At 38.2% G+C, this 13,664-nt stretch overlaps 1 protein-coding gene across 2 annotated transcripts in view; it reads left to right on the top strand.

Moving 5' to 3' along the window:
- Nucleotides 1-13,664, top strand: part of STAMBPL1 (STAM binding protein like 1) — a 57,414-nt gene that overhangs the window by 31,290 nt on the left and 12,460 nt on the right. Inside the window, exons 2-6 of one of the 2 annotated variants that reach the window (XM_056120625.1) lie at nucleotides 894-976; nucleotides 5,489-5,706; nucleotides 6,807-6,882; nucleotides 9,670-9,765; nucleotides 12,072-12,423. In XM_056120625.1, the coding sequence (XP_055976600.1) occupies nucleotides 947-976; nucleotides 5,489-5,706; nucleotides 6,807-6,882; nucleotides 9,670-9,765; nucleotides 12,072-12,423 (772 nt within the window). In that variant the 5' untranslated portion in view covers nucleotides 894-946. The remainder of the gene's footprint in view (nucleotides 1-893; nucleotides 977-5,488; nucleotides 5,707-6,806; nucleotides 6,883-9,669; nucleotides 9,766-12,071; nucleotides 12,424-13,664) is intronic. The other variant, XM_056120626.1, reaches the window with a different exon arrangement.

Here is a 13,664-nt window from a genome sequence, read left to right as displayed (position 1 = left end):
TTTCTTACATTTAGAAGCTCATTGCAAATTTGTTGGGTTTCTTAAACACCCACCAATGATTTTGGCTACCTGGTCCCAAAATCTGCCAATTTTTACTGAGTTTATCACACTCTCTCCTATGGGAGAGAACAGTGGTACACTTTTGCATGTTTAGGCAATTCCCACTGGTTGCAGGTTTTGTCCACATGCAAAAAAAAAAAAAGAAAATTAAAAAAATTAAAAAAAAACACAGAGAATTACTCAAACCCACTAATGCCAAGGGGCAGGAATCACAGAGGTCTCTTAGAATTTTGCCTTCTTGGCTCTAAGGCTTTTGTTTAATGCAGACTAACTCTAGGTTGAGAGTTCATGGCCTCAGGGGCTAGAGAAACAGAACAGCAGGTAAAGGATTCATCTTGCACATAGCCAACCCAGATTCAATCCTCTGCACTTGACCACATTGAGGAGTAATTTTTGAGAACAGAGGGAGGAGTAAGCTCTGAGAACAGCAGGGTGTGATCCAAAAACTAGAGAAAAAGACTTTTTCACTTCAGACTCCATACTGTCTCCATCAGGAGCTTGATTTTCTCTTTTAAGAAAGAAAACCCACTTTATAATGTAAATGAGAGATCCAAGTAAGAAAATACCCATGCGACTCATACTGAGTTCCAAGCAATTATTAATTTCCTTCACACCTGCACTTTAAAAAAATCTGCTCTTACAACCCAGGCAGCTTTAGAATACTTGTAGTTTTGTGTGTCCACAGGAAGAGTTTTCTCACAGTCACTAAAAACAGATTATGTAAACTAGTTCAATTTGTTCCTATTTTCCTGAGGCAGAAATAATGCTGGGGCTGCTGAGAGACTTCAATCCTCAAAAAGTAATCCAGGTTATGCTCTTTGTCTCTGAAACAGATGAAGTGATTGAGAAGAAGCAGTGAACTCCATCACTTCATAGCCAGGACAACATGGATCAGCCGTTAACTGTCAGTTCTCTGGTAGGTAGCACCAACCGATATTTGACATATGCTTGTAAAACCCCAAAAGAAGAACAGAAACATACCAACATCTGAAATGAGTCACATTGCTTAAAGAGGTTTAGCACTTGTCATTTCTTCATCCATCTGTGCGGTCCTCTCCTTTGAGGAAGTGACTAATAAAGTTCTCTTTTGCTGGAATTAAAAATAACTTTTTTCCACAAAAGTGTGAAATTTTGATTTTTCTGGCTAGATTCCAAGAGTGCTGAATGCTGGAGGGAGTTGACTTTGTGGCATGTACTTCATACCTTAGCTTCTTAACTTTGTATGACGGTGACCATTTTGGATTTTATGCTAGATGTTGCTTGAAGATTTTTGTGAGGATCCTTACCCCTTGCCTTTCTCCTTTTTTCCCCCTTAAGGTCCACCATGGAGTACACCTTTTCTAACCACATCATAGAAGGGAGTTACATCTTAGGAGGAAATAATAGGGATCTTGAGAATCCCTACTATTTGAGTTTATTCTGTCGGTGGCCCAGATCAATTCTGTGTGTGAATATTGACACACCAACATGTATATGGCTCTTTTGGCGCTTAGTGCCTTGTGGCAACAGTCACCACAGGTTAACATAGCGGCTAGCTATCACCTTACCATGTTACCGGAAACCCTCTTCTTTTAGTATTTTTTCTACATGTATTTATATTCTTTGTGATTGAGTACTATGATTAGAGTAACAGTAACTCACTTGCAAACCTGACTACTCCTGAGATCAACAGGAAAAAGAGGTTCAGTTTTTGCTCTAAACTAGGTTATGATCCTCTCTTCTTTCTACTTAAAATTTTTTTTTTCTTACAGAGGCTTAGTCCATCAGGAGTAAATTTGAGAGATAGAGAAGTTGAGACGTTTCCACTTTCTGATGTCATGTTGTAAATCCGCTGTTGGATAATAAAGGCTGCCCAGAGTTAGAGAGATAGCACAGGGGACTAAGGCATTTGCCTTGCACACAGTGGCTGATTCATGTTTCATTCCTGGTACCATACATGGTCCCCAGCACTGCCAGGAGTGATCTTTTACCAAAGATCCCGGAGTAAGCCCTGAACATCTCCAGGTGTGGCCCCCAAACCCAAAACAAATAAATAAAGACTACCTGTTTTCACTTCTACAGAGGAAAGAGATGTCTTTTGAGAAGGTCTTGAATGCTTTTCTGGAACATGAGTAGGAATAATTAAAATCCTACTTGTCAGGTCAATGTAGAAATGATCATATAAAGCATTTTCTGGAAAATTTGAAAAATCTGCAAGTTTTGTACTTTAATTCAAGAAGTTCATATACACATTGGACATTATAGATAACTGAAGACCTTAAGCTATTTCCTAGTTTATTGCTAGAATCTGTTTTACCCCTCTAAGAAGGATAAGGCTATCCAGTAAAAGAAACATAATTCTTATCTTTATTGTCATATAAAGGGTAATCTAAACATAACCTTGTCCACTTTTCTCTCTTCCCTTTTATTTGACGTATTTATCATCTGTCCAGCAGGCAGAATGTTATATCCTAGGGAGAGATAAGTGGAAGATGATTCCTTTCCCTCCAGGAGTTCAGGAGTTAAAAAATATTTTACACAAAGCATAATCTATTGTGGACTAAATTTTATAGTAATAAAATATAGGGAAATCTTTTGTTCCTTTAGGAGGCTACACATAGTCAGTTTTTGGGCTCAAAGTTCACTGGCTCCAATTCCAGCAGTTTCTCTGAAATGAGGAAGTCAAAGGATTAGAAGAATAACACAACACAGATAACAATAGAAGGAAGTGTGGCTAATTTAAGATGAAGGGTCTGAATGCTGCTACTGAATGTCATCTCTCTGATTTCAGAATTTTGGACCAAATGGGATTAGATTTAAGATGGTAGGTGAGAATCAAAAATTAACTGAATGTCTCTTAGGATAAAGGTACACCATAGTAGGGGTCTTGTAACTTAGACAAAACATGGAAACTACTTAGACCAAGAACATGGGAGACTGTCAAGCCTTCTTGTCCCTTCTTTAAACTGAGATGGCTTAACCCATCATTTCCTAGAGGGATAGAATGAAGATCTGAAGAGGGAGGAAATGTAGGCTGTGAGCACTACTTGGAGAGAAAGAAAGAGGAGGAGGCTTCCCTGTATTCCTCTGTGCCTGATCAGTAGAGTTACAGGAGCTGCAAATGGTCTGTGCTTCTTCTGATTTAATGGGATCTAAAGAAACAAGTTTACAGGGGTTACTCCTGGTGCTGCTCAGGGGACCATATGGGATGCTGGGATTAAAACCTGGGTTGGCCGTATGCAAGGCCAACGCCCTACCTGCTGTACTATTGCTCCAGCCCCACCTTCCTACTTTATATGTTAAGCTTTTAGAAGCTAGAATCATTGCAGGCCTGAACGTTCTGTCTATCATACTAACCAAAGTAGCCCGAATGCCCTCAGAAACCTGCATGTATTTTATTCACTGCCCCCTGCCCCTAATAGTTGCCCTTCAAGTAATTCATGGCTGGACTAGAGCTATGTCTCCCTTCATATGCTTTTAAAAATTTTCTGCAGACCTTAATCAAATGCTTCAACCACACTATATCAAATTTGAACCCTTTCCAAATTGGCAGAGAGATGCCTGGAAGCTCACATTTTGGGCTAACTTCATTATTGAACATCACAGGATAATAGACTGGGATAAAGCGGTACTTCTTAACTCTCAGTTTTTCTAGCCACTTCTGGGGATCTGGGTCTATTGATCTGAGAAGATATGAGGCATTTGCATTTGGGGGCATGTGGGCTAGGTTTCGGCCACACTTGGCTGTGCTCAAGGATCTCTCCCGGGAATGCTCAGGAACCATATGGGGTACCAGGGATTGTCAATTTTACTGAGGTTTCAGGCATGCAAGACCAGGGCTTCGGTTGCTGCTGCTGCTGGTTAAGGATCTTACTTGGAGCAGGAATCAGCAAACTATAATTAAAAGGCCAGAGACATCAGTTTCTTTTTGTAAATAAAAATTTTTTTTGATTCCAGCCAGGATCATTTGCTTATATATTATTTGTGGCTGCTTTGCACCACATAGTTGAAATTACCACTCTATTCTGGCTTACAAAATCTGAAAAATTTGCTATCTGGATTTTATTATTGTGGAAGCCAGGGAAAACCCACCAGTAGTTCAGTGAAAAGGCCCAAGGATGGGGTGCGGGTGAGCTCTGTGGGGCCTGCAGGATTGCTTGGGAACCTTGTGATGCCAGCCATTGAACCTCGCTTAGGTCATGTTAGGCACTACCTAACCTCTGTACTAACTCCTGGACCTACACTTTGACTTTTTGGAGAAAAAAAAAACTTGACTTGTTTTGTTTTTCTGAAGCATTAGATTTTTATTGAATAATTCTCATGAACATACATGTTTAGTGTTTTTCTAAACGTATACAGAGGTTTTGAAAATGACTAATGCTGTTTTATTAATAATACCTTTTTGTAATATTGATATTTTTCAGTCAGGGACTAATTAGTGTGTAATGGCTATTATGTGGAGGGCTAAGAGTCTTGATATTAAAAGAAACAAAGCAGAAAGTATCCATATACTTGAAAAGACTGCTCTAGGATTTGGTGGTGGGTTTTAGTCATTTAGTTAAGACGCAGGTTGGGAAGCTCTGAGAGCTACTTATTGACTAGATAGATTTTAGTAGGATTGAATCTGTTTAGTTACTTTAAATCCAAGCTATTCCATTGAGTCCCTTTGAGTGGAATGACTTGAGCTCTATCCTGGCAGAAATCCTTCTCTCTGCTTTGTGTAATGCAGGATGAAACTAGTGTAGAATATAGAGGTCAACGTTATTTTATTTACAGAGACCTGAATCATTTGCACACCTCAGAATGTGAAACTTAAAAGAAATGGTACTCCCTTAAAAATGTATGTTTATCTGGAAATGTATGTGTTTTTTGTGGTGCATGGATGGCAGGTGCAAGTAAAAGGTTTCATTTTATGAAGAAATAATTCTTCATTTTTTTTTATTGAATAACTTTTTTCATTAAATTACAATTTAAATTAACTTTATTCTTTGACCTTAGTTGCCCATATTTAAAAGAATCTATTATATTAATATGTGTATTTTTTTATATTTTTTTCTTTTTTATTAGTGAAACACCATGAGGTACAGTTGTAGATTTACAAATTTTTGTGCTTGGATCTCGGTCATACCACGATCAAATACCCATCCCTCCACCAGTGCCCATTTTCCACCACCAGGATAATATCCCTCCCCCCCCATCCTCCCATCCCCCCTCCCCCCCTGCCACTGTGGCAGGGCATTCCCCCCTGTTCTCTCTCTCCTCCTGGGCGCTGTGATCAGCCAAAGAGGCATTGATAACTCTTCATTTTTTATGAAAAGTTTATGTCACAAACTCTTTTACAAAGCTTTCCTTAGGTATTTGTACTACATATTCACCATAGATCATATATGCAGAAAGTCATTCAGATTCATTTCTGACTATAATCAGAAATTCAAATTTGGCTTCACAGAAAAAGTTGGCTGCTATGCCCGACCATACAGATGTTTCCCTCAGCCCTGAAGAACGAGTCCGCGCACTCAGTAAACTCGGCTGTAACATAACAATCAGTGAAGATATCACTCCCCGCCGCTACTTCAGATCTGGAGTAGAAATGGAGAGGATGGCGTCTGTGTATTTGGAAGAAGGAAACTTGGAAAATGCCTTTGTCCTTTATAATAAATTTATAACGTGAGTGTTTTATTTTGGATGCCTTTAATGTAAGAATGCTGGACAAATAATTACAGATAATTTTGGTGGAGCAGCATGAATACCAAGTAGTGTTTTATACTCAGGACAATTTTAAAGGAAAGAATAAAATATCCAGGTTTGTAAATTTCCATGTAATGTGCTCAGAGGCAACTTTTCAACCTTTCTGAGGCTCAGGGATAGGAAGAAGGTCAGGGATCAGTAAGCTGACAAGTTATTTGCAGGACTCCGTTTTAATTTTTTTTAATTTAAAAAATAATACCACAGTGAGTTATAATACTGTGTGATTTATAAACAAAATACTATGACTAATTATACACTATAACATAACAGTTATAAAAAGTGGCATTTTACAGTCAGCTCATTGTAGTTAATTAGGAAGAATTCATTTGTTTATCAAATATTTATTGAGCATTTACTATGAGCTGAACACTATTCCACATACTATGGACACAGCAATAGAAAAAATGCTGAATTTCCTGTCCTTATTGAAAATTACTTTCTTTGCCTAAATGTGGTATAACTGATTACCCTGCATCTTTTGACCCTCGTTCAAAAGGTTATGGTTGGTTATGAATGTCCAATCAAGCGTTTTTGAACTATGTTTGGAACTTCTGATTGATCAGTGACCCTTTGACTCTTTTCCAGTGATAAGAAGGAATTACATCAAGCTTTCCAAAACCTTTACATTTTTACTTGTGGCCAGAAGCATACTCACTAAAAGTGCTGCTCTGGTTGGAAGTGTGCACCCAGGACAGAAAGACACAGAAGTGACTGAAGCAATTGATTTCTATTTGTGAAGCAACTTGACATTAGCTCATGTGAATTAGCTTAGTTTGCTGAGATTAACTACTCTGTAATGCCAAAAATAACAGTTGTGTTATTAATTTCATATATTTAGATATGAAATATATAAACATATATTTTTTAAGTTCCCTATGGAGAAGCAGATGCCAGAATATAGGTTAAGTGGTAGGTCATTAGCCACATAGTTTTTTGAAAAGGAGGTTCATTCTTATGTTAGAAATAATCTTGAGCTTTTTTGTTATATAACACTGAGGACCTATTTTCTCTTTCTCTAGCTTGTTTGTGGAAAAGCTTCCCAACCATCGAGATTACCAGCAATGTGCAGTGCCCGAAAAGCAGGATATTATAAAGGTATTGAAGGGTTGGCTCTCCCTTGTGAAATCAAATGCTCTACAAGTATCCATTATTGATTCTCTGCCCTCTTTTCCTCCTCTGCCTCATTCTCTTGAGAATTTAAGCCTGAAATTTTTTTCCATTAGCTACAATGTTTTGATCTCTTCTTAATCATTATTACTAAGTCAGTGTGGGAGGTCTAATTGAAACTGGGGACAAACAAAACAAAGCAAAAGAAAAAAGAATATCAAGAATGTGTCAGTCACCTTATAGCATGTAGAAGGAAATTTTAAAATTTGAATCACCGTGAAGTAAACCCTTATGAAGCTGTTCACAATTAGATTTCAGTCATATAGTGTTCCAACACCCATCCCTCCACCAGTGTACATTTCCCAGCACCAATGTCCCCAGTTTCCCCCCAAATCTACCCCCAGCCCACCCCCCAGCCTGCCTATATGGCAGGCACTTTTCTCTCTCTTTCTCTCTCTCTCTCACCCCTTTTGGGCATTGTGGTTTGCAATACAGACACTAAAAGGATATCATGTCTATCCCTTTACTTACTTTCAATATGCAGTTCTTGTCCAGTGTGATCATTTCAAACTATTATTGTTATACTGATCCTTTATCTTACCTACCCTCTGCTCCCCCCCCCCGCCCACACACACACATTTGTGGTAGATTTCAACCATTGACCAGTCCTCCTAGTGCCTGTTTTCCCTGGAGTTGGATATTAGTCTTATACTATTAAAAATGAAGTCATGAAATTTGCCTATAAATGAATGGACATGCAGATTATAATGCTCAGTGAGATAAATCAGAAGAAGAAGGACACATATACAATGACTGCATGCATTTATGGCATATGAAAAAAGAAAAAAATTATTTTATGACTTCCCCCAGAGAATGATTATCTACTTTCCTCATACTCATTTATGATAGTCATTGTGGCTGATTTTGATTACTCATATAGTCTTGAACCAAAAACAATTTCAAAATCAATGTTGGTCATATGGTCACAGGGTTATATTTTAATCCTTTTATACTATAATACCTGTATGTATATATAACATTAATTAAAATGTTGAGGCAGTGACTTGAAATAGTCCTAAGAAAAAGGAAAGTGATTAAAGAGTTTTTGTTAATACTATTTGCTACCCTTATAGTTTGAGTACCTATCACTGAGAATATAATTTTTTAAATTACATTTAAAAGAATTTATCACTTATTTTTCTTAAATAATTTGGGTTGATTTTACATAAAAGATGATAAAATAATATATACAAAGTCAATAATGGCATAAAAATTTAAAAAACACCTCAAAGTTATTTTACTGTGTAATGGAAATAGCACTTCTTCTACCATTTATGTCAGACTAGGACCACTTTTGAGCAAATTGGATTTTGTCAAGTAATCATTTACCTTTTTTTCCTATATCCTATGTATTATGCCTATGTGCATCATGTCACTTCAATTCTCTTATTTATTCATCCTAAGAGAATTCTGTATGGATCCCAAACATCCTAGGTTGTGAGGTTGACTATTGTACTCTAATTCAGGGTTATCTTTTTTATTAAGAGAAATATTCTCTAAAAGCATATATATATTCTTTGGGCTGGAGCGATAGCACAGCGGTAGGACGTTTGCCTTGCGCACAGATGGCCTGGCCGAGCCGGGTTTGATTCCTCCATCCCTCTTGGAGAGCCCAGTAAGCTACCAAGAGTATCTCGCCCACACGGCAAAGCCTGGCAAGCTATCCATGACGTGTTCAATATGCCAAACACAGTAACAACAAGTCTCACAAAGGAGACGTTACTGGGCCTGCTCGAGCAAATCAATGAACAACGGGAGGACAGTGCTACAGTACTTACACTTATTGGACAAGTGGATTGGTAGGTGGATGCATGAATGCATGCATACATGCATGAAGAGAAAAGATAAAGAGAACAAAAATACTAGTGAAAGAGTCTGACTAAAGTAAGGAGACTTGGATCCTAGTTCTTAGTACCAACTAATCTCTTTCTTTGCACATCTCTAAAAGGAGGGGCAGTACTTGGATTGCACTAAGTTTTCTAGCCATTGAGATAACTTTGAAAGTCTTTTGAGATCTAAACTCTTTAATCACTTCACTCGACATGTTGACTTGGTGCAGATTAGACCTGGGAATCTGTGTTTTTATAAAAATGCTTCAGTTGCCCATTATGGTCTCAGGAATTCCCCCCTGCTACAACTTCCAATGTCCTGAGGACTAACCTAAACAAAATGCTTAGTGAACTAGTGGAGATAATCACCATACAATAGAGATTTATTTTTCTTCTTCCCTAATGAAAGTTACATTTTGGAGTCCTAGAAAAGTGAGATTTATTTTTCCCAGAGCGATAGCAGAGCGGGTAGGGCATTTGCCTTGCACACAGCCAACATGGCCGACCCGAGTTCGATTCCTCCGCCCCTCTCGGAGAGCCCGGCAAGCTACCGAGAGTATCTCGCCCACACGGCAGAGCCTGGCAAGCCACCCGTGATGTATTCGATATGCCAAACACAGTAACAAGAAAGTCTCCAATGGAGACTTTACTGGGCCCGGTCAAGTAAATCAATGAACAATGGGAGGACAGTGTTTGTTTGTTTGTTTGTTTGTTTTTCCCCATCATCTTTGGTTACTTGTATCTTGGTTTCTAATATATATATATGTGTGTGTGTATATATATATACACACATTATATATCAGCTGTATTTCTTTCTCAGTTGATGATCTGAAAGACTATTCTGAAACCCCCACCACTAATCAATATGTATATATATTTTTAAAAGAAACTCAAGGAGATTGCATTCCCAAGGACAGATGAATTGAAAAAGGACCTTTTAAAGAAATATAACATAGAATACCAAGAATATTTGCAAAGCAAAGTAAGTCCTATCATTACATTTATTTTCTAACTGTTGTCTGTGCAAATATTTTTTGAATTTCATTTTCATATGATGAGCCTTTCAAATGTCATATGCATTTAAATTAAAAATTAAAGATGTAGTTGTGTAGAACAAATAAAAAATTCATGTTGATGTCTAGGTTGAGCACTTGTACCAAAGATGTGGGTATTTTTATTTCCCTGTGACATCTAATAAAGTGATGCATTAGGAAGTAGATTTCCTACTGTGATTTAATAGGGCTTTTTAACCAACTCTCGCCTATATAACCTTGAAACAAATGGCTGGGTTTTTTTTTGCCAATGAAGAGGCAATAGGACAGTAGGTGGTAAAACAGTTTATGATCTTAAATGTACATATTTATGTAATCCATGGAAATGTGAATTATATTTTCAAATTACTATATCAAGTAAAATATAACTGTCAGCAAGGGTGGTGGTTTCTGTATTATTAGTAACTAAAGAGTGAAAATGTTATATAACGACGTGTAAGAGATAAAATATTGTCTATCATACTCAGGTTCAAAAATTGAGTTTCTTAATATTTGTGGCATTATTATAATGGTCATTTTGCTTTTTAGTCTGTGTGCTTATGTGCCTTAGAAGTTGTTATCTTTACTAACTTAACTCTATAGTTCAACCTCAGTTATTCTGTACAGGTTAGAAAATTTACTAATGTCTGTGGACAAAACAGGAAGTCATGCTTGAGGTGCTTAAATGGCAGAGGGAATGTTGAAGTCTGGAATTTTCCTTAAGTGTAGAGAATGATTGAATTATGCTGGGAAGATAGTACAGGAGTTAGGGTTCTGTTTCTGGTAACATGTGGCCTCCTGAGCATTGACCAGTGTGGCCTGGAGATCCCTCAAGTACTACCCATGTTGTCCCTGGCACTTTAAGGCCTAAGCAGCGTGGCATCCTTGAGCCTTAGCATTGAACTCCCAGCACAGTTGGCCAAGTGTTGCCTAAAATTGCCGCTGGACCCTCTGAGTACTACTTGGGAGGCACAAACAAAGAAGCAAGCTAAATAATCTTGGTGGTTCAGAAAAAGCAACAGAAAGCCCAGTCAATTTTCCTTTCCATGCAGTGTTTCCCTCAGGGCCACCTCAGCAACTGTTGTACCTTCTGTCTTTAACAGCACCAATTACTTAAAAATCTACAGTAAGAGCCCAAGTGTTTGTCATGTTGGTAGCTCTGGCTTGGGGTAGGGGATCACACAGGAACAGTCACTAGTGATGTTTAGAGGAGATGCACAGACAGACACAAGGTCAATCCTCAGGTCAGGCAGTGCTGACTTCCTGTGGTAGCTTCTAAGAAATGTCTCTCTAGCCCCACCTGCAGGCTCCCGCCCTTTCTTACCCCTATTTTATAGTTACTTAGAAAGTCTAGTTTTTATTAGAAATCATTTAGAGAGCTTACTAAAAATTTCTATGCAGATACCTACATATGTTTTGTAAGACTGTTAGGCTTGGGAATCTTTATTTATAACAACCACCATGTTCCCCTCTGATAGAAGTATAGGACCCCGTGTTGAGACTCATTTCTTAGGGATGCCCTCTTCCACCTTCTAAAGTCCAAGTAGTATGAGTTCTGGAGACAAATGCAAAAAGGTTCCACGCAACATTGTCCAATAGAATTTTTTTTCTTTTGGGGTCACACCCAGCAATGCTCAGGGGTTACTCCTGGATCTGTGCTCAGGAATTTCTTCTGGCAGTGCTTGGGGGACCATATAGGATGCCAGGAATTGAACCAGGTTCAGCCACGTGCAAGGCAAATGCTCAACCGCTGTACTATCACTCTGGCCCTGTCCAGTATAATTTTGTGTGATGACAAAGATATTCTAGTTGGCAGGTACTAAGTTGGCACGTACCATTAGACACATGAGTTAAATTGTAGCATTGACTGATCAATTGACTTTCTAATGTTATTTCATTCAAATTTGACTAAATAGCCACCTGCGGCTAGTGACTGCTGAGCAGTGTAAGGAAACATTTCTCTGTATGGCCACTTGGGTGGTCAGACTGAACAGACACCTATGACCTAGATTTTCTAATATTTGAAGGTGCAGTATCTTGGAGAGAACTTGTTTTGAGTGACCTGTTTCTGGTTAAATGTGAATGATTTAGAACTGCTGCTTTCATCCAATTAGGCCCTTTTGCCCTGGACTGTGGGGCCTGTTGCAGCATCCAGATATCTTTATCCCATAGAAGACCAAAATCATTTATTCCCGTTTGCTCTTTTGGGCCTTAGAAATTAACCATTGCTTCTGGCAACCACACATATATTTTTTAGAACAAATACAAAGCTGAAATTCTCAAGAAGCTGGAACATCAGCAGTTGATAGAGGCGGAAAGGAAGAGAATTGCACAAATGCGCCAACAGCAGTTGGAATCAGAACAGTTTCTGTTTTTTGAAGATCAACTCAAGAAGCAAGAGTTAGCTCGAGGTCAGAATCAGGAAACCTCTGCCTTGTCGGAGCCGGTTGACGGGAGTGCTTTGTCCTGCTTTTCTGCACGCCAGAACAACACCTTGCTGAATGTCCTTGCAGATCAGCCCAATAAAAGTGATGCAACCAATTTCGCCAGCAACTCTCCTCCAGTAAACAGGGCCTTAAAGCCAGCTGCAACTCTAAGTGCTGTTCAGAGTAAGTGATGGAATGCAGGCCTGCAAGGCTCTGATAGTCTTTTAATAAATCATATTTCTATAGCACCTGGAAGGGTTCCATTCCTTATCAATTTTGGTAGCACCCCTGACATGGATATCTTATCCTGACATGGTGGGGTAAGAGCAACACAACTAGTCTTTTACTGTCAGCTGCTCTTTTCTATCTGTAACCTTGAAATTCAGGAAATATGATTTAGCCCCTAACAGAACAGAGATGATATATAAACACAGGGACTCTATTTTGTTGTGGTATCAAGAAGAAGAACTTTTTTTTCTTTTCATTTATTTTAAACAAGAAACATAAAGTTTTAAAGGTAAACACATACTGGAGAAGAAGGAAGATGATGAGAAATTTGTTTGTCCAGAACTTTGTTCAACAATTTACGCTTGGATGTTTAAATTGCTCTAGACCTGAGAAATCTTAGTCACACAGGTAGTTGACTTCTAAATGGATTATGTGTTTGGGCCAGTAATTATGCTACTTGGCACCACTAGATCAGTGATTTCCAAAATCAAATGGGGAACTTTTACAAAGCAGACACTTTCAGATAGAAATCTGTGGTCTCAGTCATTTAAGGGTTATGATAGGAACCATTTTAGAAATTACCCTGCTGCTAATTAACTCTGAAAACATGGTGCTTTCATTTAATGATCATTAACTTCCTAAAAAATCTTCACCTTGGGGCCAGGGAGAAAATCATCAGGCTGAAACACATGTTCTGTGAGTAGCAGGTCCGGGTTCAATTCCTGCATGATCCCCTTATGCTACTGGGAGCAATTTCTAAACAGGGATTAAGCCCCTGAATACTATCAAGTATGACCCCAGAACCAAAATACAAGTCATTAATAGAATATTTGTCTTATATCTTCTAGGATCTGAGATGAATTTGATATAATCTATGCACTTAAAAATACATTTGCTTTGTGTCAGAGCACGCGCGCGTGCACACACACACACACACACACACACACACACACAGTTGATCCGGGGCCGAACATGTAAAAGTTCTTGCATATGAAAATAATCTACATGAAAAGAATAATTTTCCTTTCCTTCTAAGCAATGTTTAATTTTGTTTTAAGTTAAAATATGGGTAATGGAACCTCCAATACTTTCATTTTTGATATTTATATTAATCTGAATTTGTTTACCATACAAATATATTGAAAAATGGAATGTAAGATTTTCTTTTTGCTTTTTCTCCTTTTTCTGTCTTTTAG

This window comes from Sorex fumeus, unplaced genomic scaffold, assembly GCF_029834395.1.
Source record: "Sorex fumeus unplaced genomic scaffold, SorFum_2.1 ptg000043l, whole genome shotgun sequence".
Lineage (NCBI taxonomy): Eukaryota > Metazoa > Chordata > Mammalia > Eulipotyphla > Soricidae > Sorex > Sorex fumeus.
Note: the sequence above shows the minus strand (reverse complement) of the source record. Positions and strands in the feature narration are given on the sequence as shown.